Below are 20092 nucleotides of genomic sequence, written 5' to 3'. Positions count from 1 at the left end.
TCACTTGATTCTGCAGTTACCTTGTCCCAGGGATTCAAAAAAAGTCCTTTTCTGGCACTATAAAAGTGTGTCAGTAAATGCTTTACCCTCAGCATCATTTACTGGTACAACTACTGACGTTAAATTAACGACAGTAAAAATCTTTACTGACGCTAAGGAGAACTTTACTGGTGCTAAATTATGACCAATAAAAGTAAGATTTCTTGTAGTGAGTTTACCTCACTACTTAACTGTCAATCATAGTGAACTCTGTCAGAAGTTGACGGTTCAAAGCAATAATTTAGGATCTTAATTTAATGTTAATGCGTACATACCTCTGTATGTATACAGCAGTGTCGTCATGTCCTAATTTTTTAGAACTGCTGTGTTGTGCCAAGAGTATCCGCATTGTGTCCTGTTATTGCATACGTAACGTAGCCTAGAGCAGATGTAGTAATGGAGGAAGAAGTAACAGGGAATGCATAGAGACTGGAAGAATCATGATACATTGAGACTCAACTTCAACTTCATATCAGAGACAGTTGACAAGTTTCACTTTAGAAGTTCCATCACCATAGATGAAAAATGTATTTGATGCAGCCAAACAAGGGACATTTCATGCATCAACTGATTCTAGGAATGGGTAATCAGTGTAGCCCACAACCGGATCTGATGTATAGAAGGTTGATCTGTCATACTTATTTAGAGGAGCATTAAGCTCAAATCTCTTGGGCAGGTCTGGGTTGGCCAAGAAATATCTGCCAATGGCAACTAGATCTGTATATCCTTCAGTAACTGCCTTGTTCCCCTCTTCTTTCTTGTACCCACCAGCAGCAATGAAAGTCCCTTTGAAGACCTTCCTCATTGGAAGTAGGCTGTATTGAATTTCCAGCTTGCCGCCGATGCTGATCATCCGTGGTTCCACAACATGTAAATAGAGAATTTCATATTTGTTCAATGCTTCTGCCATGTACAGGCCAAGAGCTTCTGGATTTGAGTCAGCACACTCCAGAGAATCTGAAAATGGTGAAAGCTTAACTCCAACTCTGTGTGCACCGATTTCTTGGCAAACCACTGCAACTACTTCTAGAACAAAGCGGCAACGGTTTTCTATGCTGCCTCCATATTCATCCATCCTGTCATTTGCTTCATCTTTCATGAATTGCTCCAAGATGTAACCATAGGCACCATGGATCTCAATTCCATCAAAGCCTGAATCAGTTATTGTGTTCATTTGTCAGTACAAATAAGTCATTCAATTAAGGATATGTTCAACAAGTATATGCTCATAGATTTGTTTTCAAATTTTTATTTTTTTTTAGTTTTAACTTGGTTCATATATACAACAATGCACATGAAATATGAGTATCACAATCTTGATCAAGTAGACATGCGTGCACGCATAAGTACGCACAAAATATAATCTCTTCCACAATCATGACAATCTTAATTATAAATAAGGTATTGATCAGCAAAAAAAATGTATTCAATTAGGATGCACACACAATACAATATAGTTTCTCTACCACAATCATGGCAATCTTGTAATACTATGAAGGATAGAAAAGGATCGAGGGATTAATTACGGCCTTCTTTAAGGGGGGTTTGCTCACGCCAATGTTCGATGATTGGTGAGTGAGCCCTCGCCTGATACTTATAAGAGAGCGTTATGTACTAGGAGTTTTACTCTCTCTTGGGTAGCCGACAACCTAGCTTGAAATCAATTATCTTGTTTCACGCTTGAGCTTACCCAGAATGAAGTGCTTCATTCTGGATAAGGCCTTCAATCTGAGCAGTTTCATCTGTTAGGAAGAGAGTGGGTTCACCTCTCTCTTCAATGGGTGAGACTTGCCGCAAAACATGGCCACAGAGATCTCATCAGATCAACATCTCCCGCTTGGTCATGTGAAACAAATCAAGATGCAAGATTTAGCCTCCCATTATTGGAGTATTTTTCTTGAATCAGCATTCCTAGAATGAGTTATATTTTTCAGTATCTCATCCTGAAATGTCTTTGTTAGACATATCTTAATCCCATACATGATACATGTTTCGAGAACATTTTCTCTTATATGCCTTTTGTTAAAGGATCCGCAATTATATCAGATGTAGGTAAATAGCTGACTTTGATTTTATTCTTTTCAATCATATCATGAATATAATGGTACTTTATCATTATATGTTTACTTTTTAAATTATCAGCTCCACTATTCATAAGAGAGATGGCAGCCTGATTATTACAATAAATTTGGACTGGCCTGTTGGTTATTTTTTGCTTCAAATCATTAATGAAGCAGCTTATCCAAACGGTAAATGTAGCACCTGCATTGTATACACTATATTCAAATTCTTGAATATGTTATGCTACGCAGCTTTGTTTCTTACAAGACCAGAAAACAACTCCACCTCTGAGGAGGAAAACATATTTTGAGGTTGATTTACTATCATCTCTGTTGCCAACAAAGTCAACATCAGAATATTCAGTTAATTCTAAAGAATCAGCTTGAAAACATAGTTTCAAGTTTATAGTCTCTTTTAAATATCAAAATATTCTTTTTACTGCTTGTCAGTGTGGCCAACCAGAATTACTCGGGTAGCTACTAATGAGGCCAACATCAAAGCTGATATCATGCCTTGTGCATAACATAGCATACATCAAGCTTCCAACAACTTATGCATAAGGGACATTTAGCTTTTCTTGTCTATCACCTGGACTATCATTCTTACTCAACTTGACACCTTTTACAACATGTGTTCTAACAGGCTTACAATCACTCATTTTAAATTTCCTCATTTTAAATTTCTTGAGTATATGATTTAGATATCTTTTTTAGCTCAGGCTTAAAAGTCTAGAGTTTCTATCTCGAGTGATTTTAATTTCAAGAACATAAAATACTTTTCACAAGTCTTTTATTTTGAATTGAGAATTTAACCATGACTTGATTTTGATGATCATGATGTTTTCATTTCTAGTTAAAAGAATGACATCAACATATAGTGAGAGAATACAAAATTTTCTCTCACTTTTTCAGACATAAACACAATGGTCAAATTTATTTGCCACAAATTCTAATGATGTAATAGCCTTATGAAACTTTAAGTACCACTGACGTGGTGATTGTTTGAGTCTAGGGATTTTTTCAACCTATAAACTTTATCTTCCTTGCCTTTTATTACATACCCTTCATGTTCTATAAATATTGTTTCAATCTGCTCACCATTAAGAAAGGCAGTTTTAACATCCATTTAATGTAGATTTAGGTTGTAGTGAGCTAAAATTACAAGAATTATCCTTATTGCGGCAAATTTTGCAACAGATGAATATTTGTCAACATAATCTAATCCTTCTTTCTAAGAAAAGCTCTTACAACTAATCTGGCTTTAAATTTGTCAATACTATCATCGGACTTAAATTTCTTCTTTAATATCCATTTATATCCAACGGCTTTTCTTTTCTCAGGTAACTCAGTCAATTCTCAAACCTGGTTTTTCCCAATGGACTCAATTTCTTCGTCCATGGCTTTTACCCAGTCTGTTGACTCACATGAGTTTATTGTCTCACCATATGACAGGTTATCTACCATGTCATCCATGTCTAATATATAACAAAGTTTCTTCAATAGGTAGACATAATAGTCATCTAAGTAAGATAGAGGTGCTATGGATCTTTTATGCCCAACCTGAGACTAATAAGATAAAGTAGAAGAAAAGATGTCAGGAGATTCGTTGTTACTTATAGGTTCTTGCATGTCATCAGAATCATAATGCAAATCAAATGGATTGTCTTCATTTATTTCTGGAATAACTTCTTTCATGTTTTGATCTTTCAAGAAGATTACATCTCTACTTTTGATTAAACCCTTATCTATGTGATAAAATCTATAGCCTTTAGATCCTTTGGGATATCCAATAAATATACACCTTATAGATTTGGTATCGAGTTTATCTTTTGATCGTTCTATAACCTTTATATAAGCTATAGAATTTCATCTATAAAGGTGACTTAAATAGGGTTCTCTTCCCATCCAAGATTCATAAGGTGTAGAGATAATAGCTTTACATGGAACTCTATTTATAACATATGTTCTTGTATGTATAGCTTCTCTCCAAAATACTTTGAATAATGAAGCATTAGACACCATACAGCTAACCATATAAAGAAGAGTCATATTAAATCTTTCAACCACACAATTTTGTTGAGGTGTGCTTGAAGTAGTAGTTTGCGGTCTGATCTCATTGGCTTTGCAATATTTAGAGAATTCATTTGAAGTATATTCTCCTCTCTGATCAAACCGTAAAACTTTAATCTTCCTATCAAGTTGGTTTTCAACTTCTTAACGATATTCCTTAAATTTATTTAATGTTTCATACTTATAAGTTATAAGATATATGTAACTGTATTTAGAAAATTCATCAATAAATTATATAAAATATTGCATTTCTTTATGAGTTAGAGTTTTGAATGGACCATAAATTTCAGTATGTATGATTTCTAATAATTTTGATGCTCTAATAACATTTTGTGGAAAGGGTTTTCTTGATATTTTTTCATAGATACAAAGTTCACATCTATAAAATGAAGATTTATTAAATTCAGGTATTAATTTTAAGTCAACAAGTTTTTTTTATCTTTTTTAAGTTAATGTGTCCAAATCTTTGATGCCAAACATTTACATCCACATGAATGCCAATAGTGATATAAACAGAAAGTGATGAAACTTTATTTATATCAGAATCATTGACTTTGAACAGTCCATGATTTTTATCAAAAATATCATCAAATAGAACACATCCATGTTTTTCCATGGTAACTTTCCCTTAATGAAATCTAACCTCAAAACCTTTGGCAACTAGGGCTAGGACAAACACTAAATTTTACCTCATGAACAATAATTTATTATTTCTAAAAGTTTCAATCCTATAGGCCCCAATACTCATAACATTAGAGTAAGTGTTGTTGTCGATGTACACCTGATGTTCACCAGGCTGGTACTCGACCATGTCCACCATTCTCTCCTTAATCATTGCTATATGTCGTGTTGCTCCAGAATTCACCCACCAACCGGAAAAAGCTTGGTCCACATAAGAGCATTCTGATATCATGCAAATTATATCTCGCATCTCTTTTTGCTGGTTATTTTTGTTGTTCTTCCTAGTGTTGTTGTTTGACCGACTCCTGTAATCTTTCTTGAAGTGTCCAGGTTTTTCACACTTAAAGCACTTCACTTGTGAGGCGGCTGCCAGCAACATGCGAAATGTTTTGCCTCTCTTCTTATCAAATTTTTTATTGCCTTTAAAATATTTTTTCTTAAATCATGGGCATCTAGAATGGTTATATCCTTGAGAGGGTGCATCTTTAGTGAAGTGTAATTCATTTTTTCTATCTTGTTGCATATGTTATTGCTTAATTTTCAATTGAGCAAGAAGCTCCTTCAAGGTTAGGTTTTTAGAATTTAACCTAAGGGTTGTTTATTAACCTAAGGGTTGTTTGTACCATTTTTCAAGATGATGGTAGACTATGTAGAATGGTAAATATCTACATCCAGTCAGGAATCACATTCTCAATAATTACCAGGTCCTTAGCCATAATAAGCATTTTAACAACATTATCATTTTCTTACATACGACATGAATTATATTGTTCTAACAGAAGTTATATGTATGTTTCAGAGGTAGTGTCATATTTTTTGGAAATGACTTCAAATATGGACTTAGTTGTAGGATAATCTTCAAATACCCTAATGAGATCATCATCCATATAAGTTAACATGATGGTTTTGGCCAACATGTTGTCCCTTTTGTATTTTGTATACAAGACTTTAACCTCATCAGAGTAGCTGCAGTACCAGGGTCTGTCATTTTAGTAGTGAGGGTATTCTTGATGCCCTCTAAAGTTAGAACAAGAGGAATCCTCCTCTTTCAAATGTGAAAGTTTGTGTTGTTAAGTTTGTCAGTTTTGCCTAATTTAGTGACACACACCTTGTTATTTTTTTTGTGTTTGATTATTTTAAGATGGCAAGATATGATAAGAGTAGATTTAACATTCAACAAGTAGATAATCTAAAGAACATTAGCCAAAAGTACATGAAATATGACTTTTACAATTTGAAATTTCATTAAAAACTACAAAAAATATGTGCCAAAGCTAATATGTCAATCAATTACTTAATTTCAAATAAATGAGGTAATCAACACTTTTTAAACTCTTTTCTATGATTTTAGAAAGGTTTATAATAGAGAACTATAATAAAAAATATTGTTTACAGGTAAACTGTATTTTAAAAAGAAAACAGGGGGTTTTCTGCAAAAATCAGAAAACTTATCCTGTTTAAAAAAGTATTTTTCGAGTGAAGGTCCTATTCTAAAATTATTAAAAAAATGAGGATTGCTACTGAAATTTAGGAATACATAAGTAAAATTTAGCAAAGAGTAATGACACTATAGTAATTTTACAACACAGGGACAGAACAGGTAATTAATTTAAAAGCAAAGGTAAATAAGTAAATGAACAGAGTGCGATATGATAAAAAATACATGAAAAAGACTAGGGGCAATAGGTAATTTTGCCTATTTGGGGATACGACTGGTATTCCCAGAAAAGACCAGGGTTAATCTGGTACTTTTAGGTATAAATATTGGGTTCTTGGAAAAAATCCGAAGCTTCCATCTATTTTTTTTTGTTTTTATTTTTCTCAATCGGCAAAGAACGTTGATCTGCTCTTTTTCGTTCGCCAGAAAAATAGCAGAGGTGGTCGGTGCTCTACCTGTGCTCTATAGTGTTCTCTTGTGTTCTTTTGCCTATTTTTACAGAAAAAAAAATGGATGCAGAGCCGGTCTATGCACTGCCTCTGTTCGCCGTAAAAATGGCAAAGCTCTGCTTCTGTCTGAGTTTTTGTTTGTTTTATTTTGTTATTATTCTCTGCCGGCGAAAGGAAAAACAGGTGTGCTAGATCCGATCTGGTCTGCATTAAAAGTTTTCTGGAAAAACAGGTGTGCTAGATCCGGTCTGGTCGATGGAAAAATAGAAAAAATAATGCGATGAAGACCACTAGTTATTTTGATTTTTCCTATGTTTTCTACCTTCAATCTTTTCACTTTTTTGTTTTCTTTTGCTTTTTCAGATCTGCAGTTCGGTCTTGCTAGGGTTAGGTAGACAACCATGAGTTATTATTCAATGTTTCATTGGGGTTTGAACCTGCAACGTCCCACCACAGGGAGACATGCGATGACAAGGATGTGTTCTCTCCTCAACAGCTGAGACTTTCCCTGAAACGTGGCCATGGTCAGGTCAACATACTATTGATCAGAAAAAATTAAGGTATTCAATTAGGATGTGTTCAAAAAATATATGCTCATAGATTGGTTTTCAATTTTTTTCAGTTTTTCCTTGGTTCAGATGTACAACAATGCGCATGAAATATGAGTATCACAATCTTGATCATGTAGACATGCAAGAGCAAACACAATACAATATAATTTCTCTTACACGATAAAGCACGACAATCTTACAACAGCAATAATTCATGCAGTTCATATTGTTTAGGTTACAGACTATAATTTTAGTAAATTGGACCAAATGATAGAAGTCTAATATTACCTTTTTCATCACCATCTCTATCATCAATTGAGCCAAAAAAAAACAATGAATCAAAAGCAGGGTTGCCTTAATGGACTCACCAGCCTCAATGGCATTCCTTGCAGCAAGTCTAAAATCATTAACAATTCCAGGAATCTCTTCTGTCCTTAGCCGGTGAGGTGGAGAAAACTCTATAGTTTCGGGTGTAGGTGTCAACTTCTTATCTGTCGATGAGATTGGTGGTTGCCCATTTGGCTGAAATCCTGCAAGCAACAAGTGATTGATGTTTAATCTGAATTTTGAGAGGTTATGGATCTGGCCATGAAAGAAAAGCTATGAGTTCTGAGTAAGCTATTTCCAAGCAAAGCAGGACTAGCTTCTTGCTTAATTATTTTTTCAAGTCTTCAGTCATTAAACTGAACATGACTTAAATTTCAGGAAATGATTTGTAACTGAATCAATAGCTTTTTCAAAGCAAGGGACTAAAATCTCTATTTGGAATAATACAAAGGTATAACCATGATGTTATAAAACTGACAGTTCATGGGATTTCTTTGACCATATGGTTCTGTATACAGAGATTACCCAAGGCCAAGTCATGATCCAAATGGTGAGGCTTTGCCAAGTTATTCCAATTTGATATGTTACTTGACTTCTTTAATCAAGGCAAAGCAGAAGTACAACCAAAATTAAGAGTTATTTCTTTTTACATTAATTTAATACTCAACGTTGCCATATATTCAGGTTGGAGCCAATGTTGTCGATACCATATTGGAGCATGAATCATTTTCTGTGATTCAGATGAATCAGTCAATTTCAATTCGAAGCCCAATCGAACTGAATCCGCCAACTTTTAACCAGAAAATGACTTGTCACGAAAATTATTAAAAATATTATTTTGTCATTTTTACAAAACATTTAAAAATAATCTGAATCAGGTGGGTTTCGTATCTATTTTGGCTGATGCCACACGAATCAGCCGATTTGCAACCATACTGAAAACATTGGTTGGGGCTATGTTGCTGTTCAATTTTTTTTGTATAAAATTAATGAAGGGAGACTAGCTCAGTGAATACCCTGTTAGAAGTAATTGTTGAATCAAAAGCATCGAATGTGAATCTCTTCATGAGGTTAGTTGTGTGAATGTTGCAATGATGCTCATTTGTTCACTCAATTGTATAAGTGGTCAATGTATTTGACTGCTAAGGTCTAGTCAACAATACCAATTACCAGGGAAGCCCATGTTGACCCCATAACAGGGTGACAACATCAATTTTCTGTTCCCAACCAAGATGGCTACCCACTTTCCCACAACTATATATTTAGCATATACATGATACGAGTAATGGGTCGGTGCTAAACCCATTTGGTGTTAAACTGCGTGCTAAATAGGTTTTTTTGGCTTTTTTCATTTTACTTTTAAATTCTAAACTTACAGATGTGATCTATATACTTGATTTTATAGGGATCAGCTCATCAAGCGTTTGATTCCAATACATGGGTGGGTTTTATAATGTTCAAAAAATCAATGGTTCAAAATCTTTATAAATTTTTTAGGCTCCAAGCATCATTTTTTCATGAAAACACATGATCCAGGTATGGATTCTTAGTAAATCAACCATGCCCAATACATTTATAGGGCGGGTACCGCATAAAAAACACTGGAGAAGCTGAAAAACTCAATTAGCACGCGGTTTAGCACCAAATGGGTTTAGCACGGACCCATTACTCTATATATATTGTGCCTTTGTGTTTGTTTGTGTGTGTGTGTGAGAGAGAGAGAGAGAGAGTTCTCACAACTATTTAGCATATTAAAAAAAGTACACACGACATATATTGTGAGATGGAGAGAGTCCCCCACAACTATTTAGCATATTAAAAAAGGTACATACATGACATGTATTGTGTGTTATAGAGAGAGAGAGAGAGTTCCCACAACTATTTAGCATATTAAAACAATACATGCATGACATATATTGTGTGTTTAGAGAGCGAGTGTCCCCGCAGCTATTTAGCATATTCAAAAAGGTATATACATGACATATATTGTGTTAGAGAGAGAGAGAGTCCCCACAACTATTTAGCATATTCAAAAAGGTACATGACATATATTGTTAGAGAGAGAGAGAGTACCAGTATTAGAAACTCTACCAACATGCCAAAGCTGGCAAAAGAATATGGCACCCTTCTCGTGAACCGCATTAACAATTGGCTTCCATGCCTCTACTTGCTCTTTTGTCCAGATTCCAGGTGTGTCCGGGTACCTTCAGTGAGCACCATATTTAGGTTATTAAGAAAAAAAAAGATTAGCAATCCACAAAGAAACCAAAAGATTATGACACTAATCGTAGCTAAAAAAGACTAAAAAAAATGCAAAACGAAAGAGCGACCATGCGTAAGCAAGTTTGATACATTACCCTTGAGCAGTGTCTGAGATTCCTGTGGCTTCACATATAAGAAGGCCACCCTTACTGGATCTTTGGGAGTAATACAGGATTGCATGAGGCTGAGGCATGTTACCATAGGATCTTGATCTTGTCATTGGTGATAATACCACCCTGCCAATGACCAAAATATGCATCACTTCTTGGCTCATAAAATTGATCGAACACCAAACTAACTTTAAATAAGAACTAATGCAGCTTGACAAATGCCACCATTTTGAGAACCATAGAAATCTGTGATTTTGCAGTACAGGATGCTTGACTTGGTGGTGATATGGTTTGTCTGATAACGTGAATGTTGGAATTAATAAGAACATCATATGCTTGCTGTTGCCCACTGAGAGATGTACCTTGATTGTAAAAATTGCTCGAGCAATATATTTTTCATGCACGAAAGAAAATGATTTCTTGAGCCAATAACTTTTGAAAACTTGAAAAGTTTTAAACTTCTGTCCAAAATATAAAAAAAAAAATTGTTTTTTTATATTAGTTTAGGTGAATGTAACCTTTTTTTTTTTTAAAGGCAACCGGAACAACAGCCGCCCCATGTGGCTGAGGGATTCGTGTTGGGTCCGGCGACAGTTTTCCGGCGAGGCGGCATACTAGACGGCCTCCTTGTAGCAGTGGCCCTGCATTGCAAACAGAAAACACGCAGGGTGTACCTGAGGCGGCCATTGAAAGAGCTGTGCTTGCCGGAGAGGAGATTTGCTTCAACTTAGCCGGTATGCAGCCACCAAGAGCGCAGGCCTCCGAATGCTACCGGTAAGTCGACCTTTTTCCCCTTTTTAATTTCTGTATTGCGCTCGACTTGGGTCGCTCATGATACCCAGTCAATATAAAGCATACGGTGGGAACGGTTTGCGTAACCGTTCCCCCTAATCGCATGCACATTTATCGGATGGATCATCCCTAATGTGGGGATGTATCCACATCGTGGATAACCACCACGCCAATCGTGGTGGTTAATCCAACATTCTCCCACTTGATCCGACGATAAATTCTTTAACCAGAAAAACCTTATAGGAGTAACTTGATGAATAGAATGACCTTTATATTCTATTCTAAAGGTCCTTAGTTGAATCTCTAATCCTTATGAGATTAACAACAACCATAATGAGAATCAAAAAACTGAAAGTGATCACTTTATTTATATGCATATGTCAAAAAGAGTTTAACAATCCCATCCTCATTACATGTTCGGAATATAATCCCGGTGCTAGCCCTTTAGTAAGAGGATCAGCGATCATCTCTTTGGTACCAATATTGACAATATGCACTAAATGATTCTCCGTCCTTTCTTTAACAACAAAATACTTCAATTCCATATGCTTGCATAACGTAGTACTTTTGTTGTTGTTTGAAAAGGACACCGCAGCTTCATTATCACAGTAGACCTTCAGTGGCTTCCCAATGGAATCGACTACCATTAACTGTGATATGAAGTTCTTTAACCATATAGCCTGCGAAGTAGTCTCGTACAATGCAATGAATTCTGCCTCCATGGTGTGGGCAGCAGTGGTCGTCTGCTTTCCACTCCTCCAAGAGATCGCTCCCCCAGCAAGTAAGAAGACGTACCCAGTAGTAGACTTTCTACTATCAAGGCATCCTCCTAAATCCGTATCTGAGTAGCCAATGACCTCGAGGTGATCAACTTTATGATACGTTAACATATAGTCTTTTGTCCCTTGCAAACACCGCAAGACTTTCTTGGCAGCCTTCCAATGGGGTAAACCTGGATTAGACTGAAATCTACCAAGTACCCCTACTGCAAAAGAAATATCTGGTCGAGAACATGTCTGCGCGTACTGCAAGCTGCCAACAACTGATGCATATGGATAAGCACTCATCTGTGCTATGTCAATATTGTTCTGTGGACAATCCTTTAGGCTCAACTTGTCACCTTTTGATATGGGTGTAGAAGTAGGAGAACAATTCTACATCCCATATCTCTTTAACACCTTTTCTATATAGGATCTTTGGGAGAGGCCTAAAAACCCTTTTGTTCGGTCTCGACGAATCTCAATGTCAAGAACATAAGCAGCCTCACCCATATCTTTCATATCAAAATGTGATGCAAGAAACTGTTTTGTCTCTGAAAGTAACTTAATATCGTTGGTTGCAAGTAAGATGTCATCCACATACAACATCAATATAATGAACTTACTCCCGCTTTCCTTAAGGTATATACATTGATCAATAATGTTTTCTGTAAACCCGAAAGTCACAATGACTTGGGAAAATTTAATATACCATTGTCGGGAGGCCTGTTTAAGTCCATATATTGATTTGTTAAGCTTACAAACCAAACGATCATTTTCAGAGAAACCAAGAGGTTGTTTCATGTATACCTCTTCATTCAGATCCCCGTTGAGGAACGTTGTTTTCACATCCATCTGATGTAGCTCTAAGTCATAATGAGCTACGAGGGCCAGAATAATCCTCATTGACTCCTTAGTTGAGACAGGAGAAAATGTCTCATTATAGTTAATGCCCTCCATCTGGGTGAATCCTTTAGCAACCAATCTTGCTTTATGTCTCTCTATGTTACCTTTGGAGTCCTTCTTGGTCTTAAAGACCCATTTACACCCTACGGGCTTTACTCCTTTAGGTAACATGACAAGATCCCACACTTGATTTTTAGTCATAGAGTCTAACTCTTCTTTCATGGCTTTAATCCAGTGCGAAGATTGTTTGCTCTCAACAGCTTCCATAAAATTCAACGGGTCATCATCCATATCTATGAAATCACCAGGCTCCTGAAGGTATACCACATAATCAGGATGTATGGCAGATCTCCTAATCCTTGTGGATCTCCAAACAGGTCGTTCCTCAGGCTCAGATGAAACCTGATCAACCTGCTCGTGTTCTTCTGCATTGTCCACAATAGGTTCACTTTGGATTTGTGCATTAACAATCGAATGATCAACCACACTATCATTAGAAATAACAATGTGGTATCTTTCGATGTTTTTCTTAACAGGTGATAAAACTGGATCCTGTATTTCCTCAAAACCAATGCTTTGAAGTGCACTTAATCCTACTGAACCATCTTTTAGGAATTTAGCCTTATCCGTTTCAACAATCTGTGGTGAGTGAGATGGGCAATAAAACATGTACCCTTTTGATCTTTCTGGATAACCAATGAAATATCCACTGGTTGTTCTTGGATCAAAGGCTTTAATGTGGGGGTTATATAGTTTAGCCTCTGCAGGACATCCCCATATGTGCATATAAGACAGTGATGGTTTTCTACCTGTCCACAACTCGTAAGGAGTTTTAGGCACAGATTTCGTAGGAACCTTATTCAAAATATGCACAGCTGTCCTTAAGGCTTCACCCCACAACTTTATGGGAAGTGTTGAATAATTCAACATAGCCCTGACCATTTCTTTAAGCGTACGATTTCTCCTTTCAGCTACACCATTCTGATAGGCACTACCAGGCATGGTATATTGAGGCACAATGCCTTCCTCTTTAAGAAATCGCGCTAATGGTCCTTCCCTTTGCCCCATCTCAGTAAACCTACCATAATATTCGCCACCTCTATCAGACCTGACTATTTTAATAACCTTATCGGTTTGTTTCTCTACTTCTTTCTTAAATTCCTTAAACATCTGAAAAACATCAGATTTTTCGAAAATCAAGTAGAGATACATATACCGAGAATAGTCATCAATAAAGGTGACGAAATATTTTTTGCCTGTGTAACATGGGGAAAACGGTCCACATACATCCGTATGGACTATTTCTAATATCTCACTACTGCGTTTGGCACCCTCTTTATATGTGTTTGTATGCTTAGCCTTTATGCAATCAACACATGGGTCATTGTCAGTAAAATCTAGAGATTGCAAGATCCCTTCATTTACCAGTCTCTTTATTCTCTTTTCAGAGATATGACCCAACCTTCGATGCCAAAGCATGTAAGATTTATCATTCATCATGCTACGTTTATTTCCAACTAATGCGTATTCAGAAGTCAAAGACTCCTGAGTTTGGATCTTCACATTCAATCTATATAAACCATCATAAACTGATGCAGAACCAATTTCAATTGAATTTCTGAATATGAACAATTTGGAATTTTCAAACTTAAAACAATATCCAAATTTATCCAACTTTGAAATTGAAATTAAGTTTCTACTATACGATGGAATATAAAAGACATCATGAAGATCTAAAACTACGCCTGTATCCAGAGTAATCCTGCAGGTTCCAACACCCTTCACATGTGAACGCATCTTGTTTCCCGAATAGATGCTTTTCTCATGCATTGTTGGTTCCATTATGCTCAGAAACAGCTGTAGACAATTGGAAATATGAACAATAGCACCAGAATCAATCCACTAGCTATTTTCAGGAATTTGTAATAAATTACATTCATGAGAAACAAATGACAAATTACCTCTCTTTTCCAACCACTTCTTGTACTTTATGCAATCTGCCTTTATGTGTCCCTTCTTCTTGCAAAAGAAGCACTTTATGGGAGCAGAGTTGGATTGCTTATCTTGGGATGACTTATCCTCAGTTGGCTTCTTCCTAGCATTTCTCTTAAATGCATTCTTCCTTGGTCCTACCTTGGACGTATGAGAAGCCATATGTGCACTTTGCACCTTCTCACCTTTCATCCTCTCTTCTTCTTCAACACACTTGGACATAAGTTCATTAAATGTCCATTCATCATTATGTGTGTTGTACGAGATTTTGAAAGGTCTGTATTCCAAGGGTAAGGACGTTAGAACTAAATGCACTAGGAAAGAATCAGAGATAGTGAGCTTCATGTCATTCAGCTGAGACGCTATGTTTCTCATCTCCAAAATGTGCTGGCGAATGTTTCCCCCTCCAGTATATTTCATAGATATCAATTTTGACATTAGGGTACTGGCTCTGGCCTTGTTTGAACTCACAAACTGTGCCTCAATGGCATTCATGAATTCTCTCACTGTTCTGCATTGTGGGATAGCACTCCGAATGTTCTTAGCTACTTTAGATTGCAAAAGCAACAAGCTAAGTCTATTCGAGCGCTCCCACTTCTCAAAAGCAATATTTTGATCAGCAGTACTCTGATCAGTGAGGGCAGCGGGTTCATCTATCCTTAGGGCCAGATCTAAATCCATATACCCTAATGCAAATAAAACAATTTCTTTTCAATCACTAAAATTGGATCCATCTAGAAAAGGTATGGAGCTAGAGCCATCTAAAATCACAGAACTAGAAACTGCATGACAAAAGACACGTATCAGGAAACATTCATACGAGACTAAAACTTTAGTGGAAAAAGCAAAATAATAAAGGCCCTTGATATGCTTCTTTCCAGGCGAGTGAAGGGGGTCATCGGAGTCCTACTTTGGTAAGAGCTCCGACACGCAAAACCACTTCGCCTACCGACCATATTCGGTAAAACTAAGGTTCTTGTGAAGATAGACCATCAACACAAGGTATCTTTGGATACACATGTGTGATGTATCTCGACACATTTACCTTATTCTACCCTACTTAAATTCCAAACACGATAAAACTACCTTTGGGTCGTCTATCATTTCATGAATATAAGTACAATGTGCATATCGGCTTAGGAACTGTATGATAGTATAAAATTCATTCATGACTCACGTGTATTCAGTCACTTTGGTGACATGAAAAACACTGATTCATTTAACTATCCTTAATGCTAATATGCAAAATTATATCTTATAATAGTCCGTAAACCGAATGGACTAGACATATGACCCTCGAAATGGTTCTTAAACTGAATGAACCAGTCATATGTATCACGAACCGGTCTTAAAGCACTCTGAACCGGTCTGAAACAGCCCCGAACCGGTCATCCAAGGGTCCGAACCGGTTCTGAACCTTATGAACCGGGTCAAATATGAACAAAAGTTTATTAAAACCCTATAACCGTATGCCAAAACCCCTATATTTTCTTATATTTAAGAAAACAGGATCTTAGCATCTCGGAACCGGTGAGAAACTTGAAGGAACCGACCAAAAACGGCTCTGAACCGGTCCCGGAAGGGGACTGAGTCAGTCCTTGATCCGGTTCAGGCCAAATAGTGCTTGGACCCTTCTGGATCCGAGTCAGACCCGACTGCTAACTGGATCCGGATCAGACCCGGGGTTATCCGGATCCGGGTCGGACCCGGTACAGTCCTTATCCGGGTCGGACCAGTTACAACTGGATCCAGGTCGGACCCGGTACTAACCGGATCTGGGTCAGACCCGGTACTAACCGGCTCTGGGTCAGACCCGGTACTAACCGGATCCGGGTCAGACCCGGTACTAACCGGAGCCGGGTCGGACCCGGTATTACTGGATCCGGGTCGGATCCGGTAACCGCTGGATCCGGGTCTGACCCGGGGTTTACCTTATCCGGGTCGGACCCGAGCGGGTCCCCACCCGAATCCCTGATCTGATCCGGGTCACCTTATGGATCGGATTCGGGTGGGCGGGTCCGGTTCAAAAAATGAACCCGACCCGAAAAACAAAAAACGTAAAGAGTCGAAATAGGGTTTTTCTGAAACCCTATTTCGCCCTTTTCGATTTTGTTGCAGGGTGTGGCCGCCGGTTCCGACGATCGAACGATCGCCGGCAACCCCGACGGCGAGGAGGTGTCAGCCACCACCGTCGGTGACCCAATGGTCACCCCGCAATCGACGGTGGGGCGACAGCAGCTGCAACAGCAATGTGCAGAGGGAGCTGGCCTCTGCAGCTGCCTGCCGGCGACCCATGCAGCCGGCAGTCGGCGAACGCCTGCCGACGATCAACGCCGGAGTATTGAAGACGACACAGGTAAGTCTTCTATTTTTTTTTTGTATACTGTCGCCCAACGGCGACAGTCGCCGGTGCCGGTGACCAGCAGCAGGGTCACCCCATGGTGACCTGCGTTTCTGGTCAAAACCGGAGCACACCCCGCGCAGCAGGAAACGGGGTGTGGGCCCATAACCCAATGTTGGGTCCGGCGACAGTTTTCCGACGAGGCGGCATACTAGACGGCCTCCTTGTAGCAGTGGCCCTGCATTGCAAACAGAAAACACGCAGGGCGTACCTGAGGCGGCCATTGAAAGAGCTGTGCTTGCCGGAGAGGAGATTTGCTTCAACTTAGCCGGTATGCAGCCACCAAGAGCGCAGGCCTCCGAATGCTACCGGTAAGTCGACCTTTTTCCCCTTTTTAATTTCTGTATTGCGCTCGACTTGGGTCGCTCATGATACCCAGTCAATATAAAGCATACGGTGGGAACGGTTTGCGTAACCGTTCCCCCTAATCGCATGCACATTTATCGGATGGATCATCCCTAATGTGGGGATGTATCCACATCGTGGATAACCACCATGCCAATCGTGGTGGTTAATCCAACAATTCGATCCTGGGCCTTCAGCTTGACACATGACCCTGCTTAACACATGGGATACCACCTCAGTGGTAGGTAGGGGTGGCAAAACCTGACACGACCTGCTAACCCGCCCCTTAGGCGGGTTCCGGTTTGGCTTAAACCAACCCGTTTAATAAACAGGTCGACCCGCCTAACCTGTTTATTAAACGGTTCGGGTTTGTGTTAGGGGTATGTCCAACCCGCCAACCCGGCTGACCCGTTTAATAAACGGGTTAGGCGGGCGGGTCAACCCGCCGACCCGCCAAGTGGGTTCGGGTTTGGCTTAAACTAACCCGTTTAATAAACGGGTCGACCCGCCTAACCCGCTAACCCGTTTACCTGACCCAACCCATTTATTAAACGGGTTGGCGGGTCGTGTCGGGTTACCCGTTTAATAAACGGGTCGGGTTCATGTTTGCCACAGCCGACCCGTTTAATAAATGGGTCGGGTTCAGGTTGAGGTATGCTGACCTGCCAACCCGTTTATTAAATGGGTTGGTGGGTCGTGTCGGGTTACCCGTTTAATAAACGGGTTGGGTTCGGGTTAAGGTATGCTGACCCGCCAAGCCGAATCGACCCGCCAACCTGACCCGATTGCCACCCCTAGTGGTAGATGAATGTAACCATGCTCATGCTAATTGAAAGTGACTTTATCAAATAAATGAATAAATAACTAAATAGATTATATAAAGAGAGAAATGAATCAGGTCACATTTTTGTTAGGCCTCCTAGCTAAAAAACGTGATCGTAGGCAGTTTTTGTTGGACCCGTAGATGCGTTCACAATTGTTTATTTACCAGGGAACATGTTTTGCATCCAATCAGTTCAGCCAAAAAATGAGAACCTTTTGTTATCAATTTTTAGCACAATATCAGCCTTTGATTTTTCGCCTCTATGATAAAACACGTGCATAAAAAATACCTAATTGAATGCATGTTAACTATTAATTAAACTATCGTAAACACATCTATCAATTTAGATCAAACAAAAATCATGTAGTCACTTATTTTTCACGGGACCTAACTTAATGGGGCCTGATTAGAATATTCCCCCCCCCCCTCCACACACACACATATATAATATTATTTGGAGCTATTCAGCTGGAAATCATGGGTTCAAGATTTATCAACTCAATCTGACCACATAAATGTGTTTAGGATGGTTTGTTTGTTAAGGATCAAACCTTTGATGATATTATTTGGAGAAATATGATTTTTTGAGTCATAAAATTTTAGTGCATTATATATATACTGAAAAATGACAAATATGTCCTTAGAGGTGTCAACTGGTGGGGTTTGGTTCGAACTCAGGTCGAACCAGACCTAAACCTTATTTGAGATGTTGATACGGGGTTCGGACCCAGATTCAATCAGACCCATCATAAGATAAACCATACCCGGATCCTATAAGGATTACATGAACCAAACTCGAACTATACCTTATAAAATAAAATTAAATTAAATTATCCTTTTTACATTGAGAAGTAGCCGATCTTTGTCGGAACTCGAGTATGTTATGAATCTGATATGAAATTTCACAAACCATACCCGACTCCATTTATTAATCGGGCCCTTTGAGTCTGATCCAAATTCTAATTGGACCTTCTTATTTATCACCAAACCCTGACCTTATAGAGTTTGGGACAAAACATACCCAATAGATGAAAATCAAAACTCTTCCCATCATCATTATTAAAGTTACTAATATACCCTTAATATTTTATAAAATAACCAAGTTCATAACCAACCTAAATCCAAAGGGTTTGACTTAGTGGAATGGGGCCTGGCAGTCTAGGTTAAAATCCCATGGGTGTCACCCCCCATTGCCGAAACTTGGTGACTCCCCGGGGTCGAGGGGTAAGCCCTCGGAGTTTTACACCGACATGGACAAAGACCGTAGTATGGTAGGCTCGGTCAGCGCGATTAGGTTTTTGCACCTGGGGCAGTTTTTTTGAGTAAAATTTTAAAAAATAGCAATTGTGAAGAATAGCTCGACTAAGTCTCTTACCGGTGGGCTCACTCACATGCATGTTTTTTAGTGTTTAGAAATATATTGAAGAGTGATGGACTTCAACAGCAAGGCCGGGGGATGAAGGGCAAAATTTTGAGACAGAGCGGGGGTGGAGAGCTTGTCTCCTGCCCCGGTCCACTGTCATCTCTACTTCAAAACGTTGGCCCTTTGTCTTTTTTGTCCAGCTTCCACGGTTAGGAACATGCAGGTAATTTTTGTGTTTGATAGTGGCATAACAGACCGATTTTTAATAAAAAAAAAAAGGAATGGATAAAGCATTTTCAAATAAGGGTGCCAAATTACAAAAATAACCTGTGAGAGAGTGAAAACTTTCCCATCTTGTATGGAGTCAGTAAGGGCTGTGGTGCTGCTGTTGCTTCTGAAGCCATGGCCTCCTCCTCTTCTTTCCTCTCCATATTACTTTTTCGTTTCTCAGCACCACAAGAGAGAGAAGGATGCTTTTGTAGACACCAAACTACTTAACTGCTCACATTTGTCACCCAAAATACTTAAATACGATTCACCCTCACATTACTCTATAGGGTGGTTGACTCTGATCATTTTTTATCATTTTCAAAAGACAATATTGGTCATTTTGTGCATGCTTCTGCCTAAGGGTGTCAACGGGTCAGGTTTGGTTCAGACCCAGACCTGATTTGAGATACTGGTACTGGGTTTGGATCCACTATAAGAGAAACCATACCCAAATC

The 20092-nt window shown here is 38.6% G+C and overlaps 1 protein-coding gene across 1 annotated transcript; it reads right to left on the bottom strand.

The window, feature by feature from the left end:
- Positions 1–436: 436 nt before the first annotated feature.
- Positions 437–19861, bottom strand: LOC149817331 (putative 12-oxophytodienoate reductase 11). Its single transcript, XM_089987686.1, has 5 exons — positions 19695–19861; positions 9973–10113; positions 9689–9819; positions 7657–7818; positions 437–1191 (listed from the first exon to the last, which is right to left on the bottom strand). The coding sequence occupies exons 1-5, from the start codon at positions 19796–19798 to the stop codon at positions 596–598; spliced, it is 1134 nt and encodes a 377-aa protein (XP_089843812.1). The 5' UTR covers positions 19799–19861; the 3' UTR covers positions 437–595.
- Between the last annotated feature and the right edge of the window lie 231 nt (positions 19862–20092).

The sequence above is a fragment of the Nuphar pumila genome, chromosome 14 (assembly GCF_984573655.1).
Source record: "Nuphar pumila chromosome 14, dmNupPumi1.hap1.1, whole genome shotgun sequence".
In the NCBI taxonomy this organism is placed as follows: domain Eukaryota; kingdom Viridiplantae; phylum Streptophyta; class Magnoliopsida; order Nymphaeales; family Nymphaeaceae; genus Nuphar; species Nuphar pumila.
This window is presented reverse-complemented; position numbering and strand designations above follow the sequence as displayed.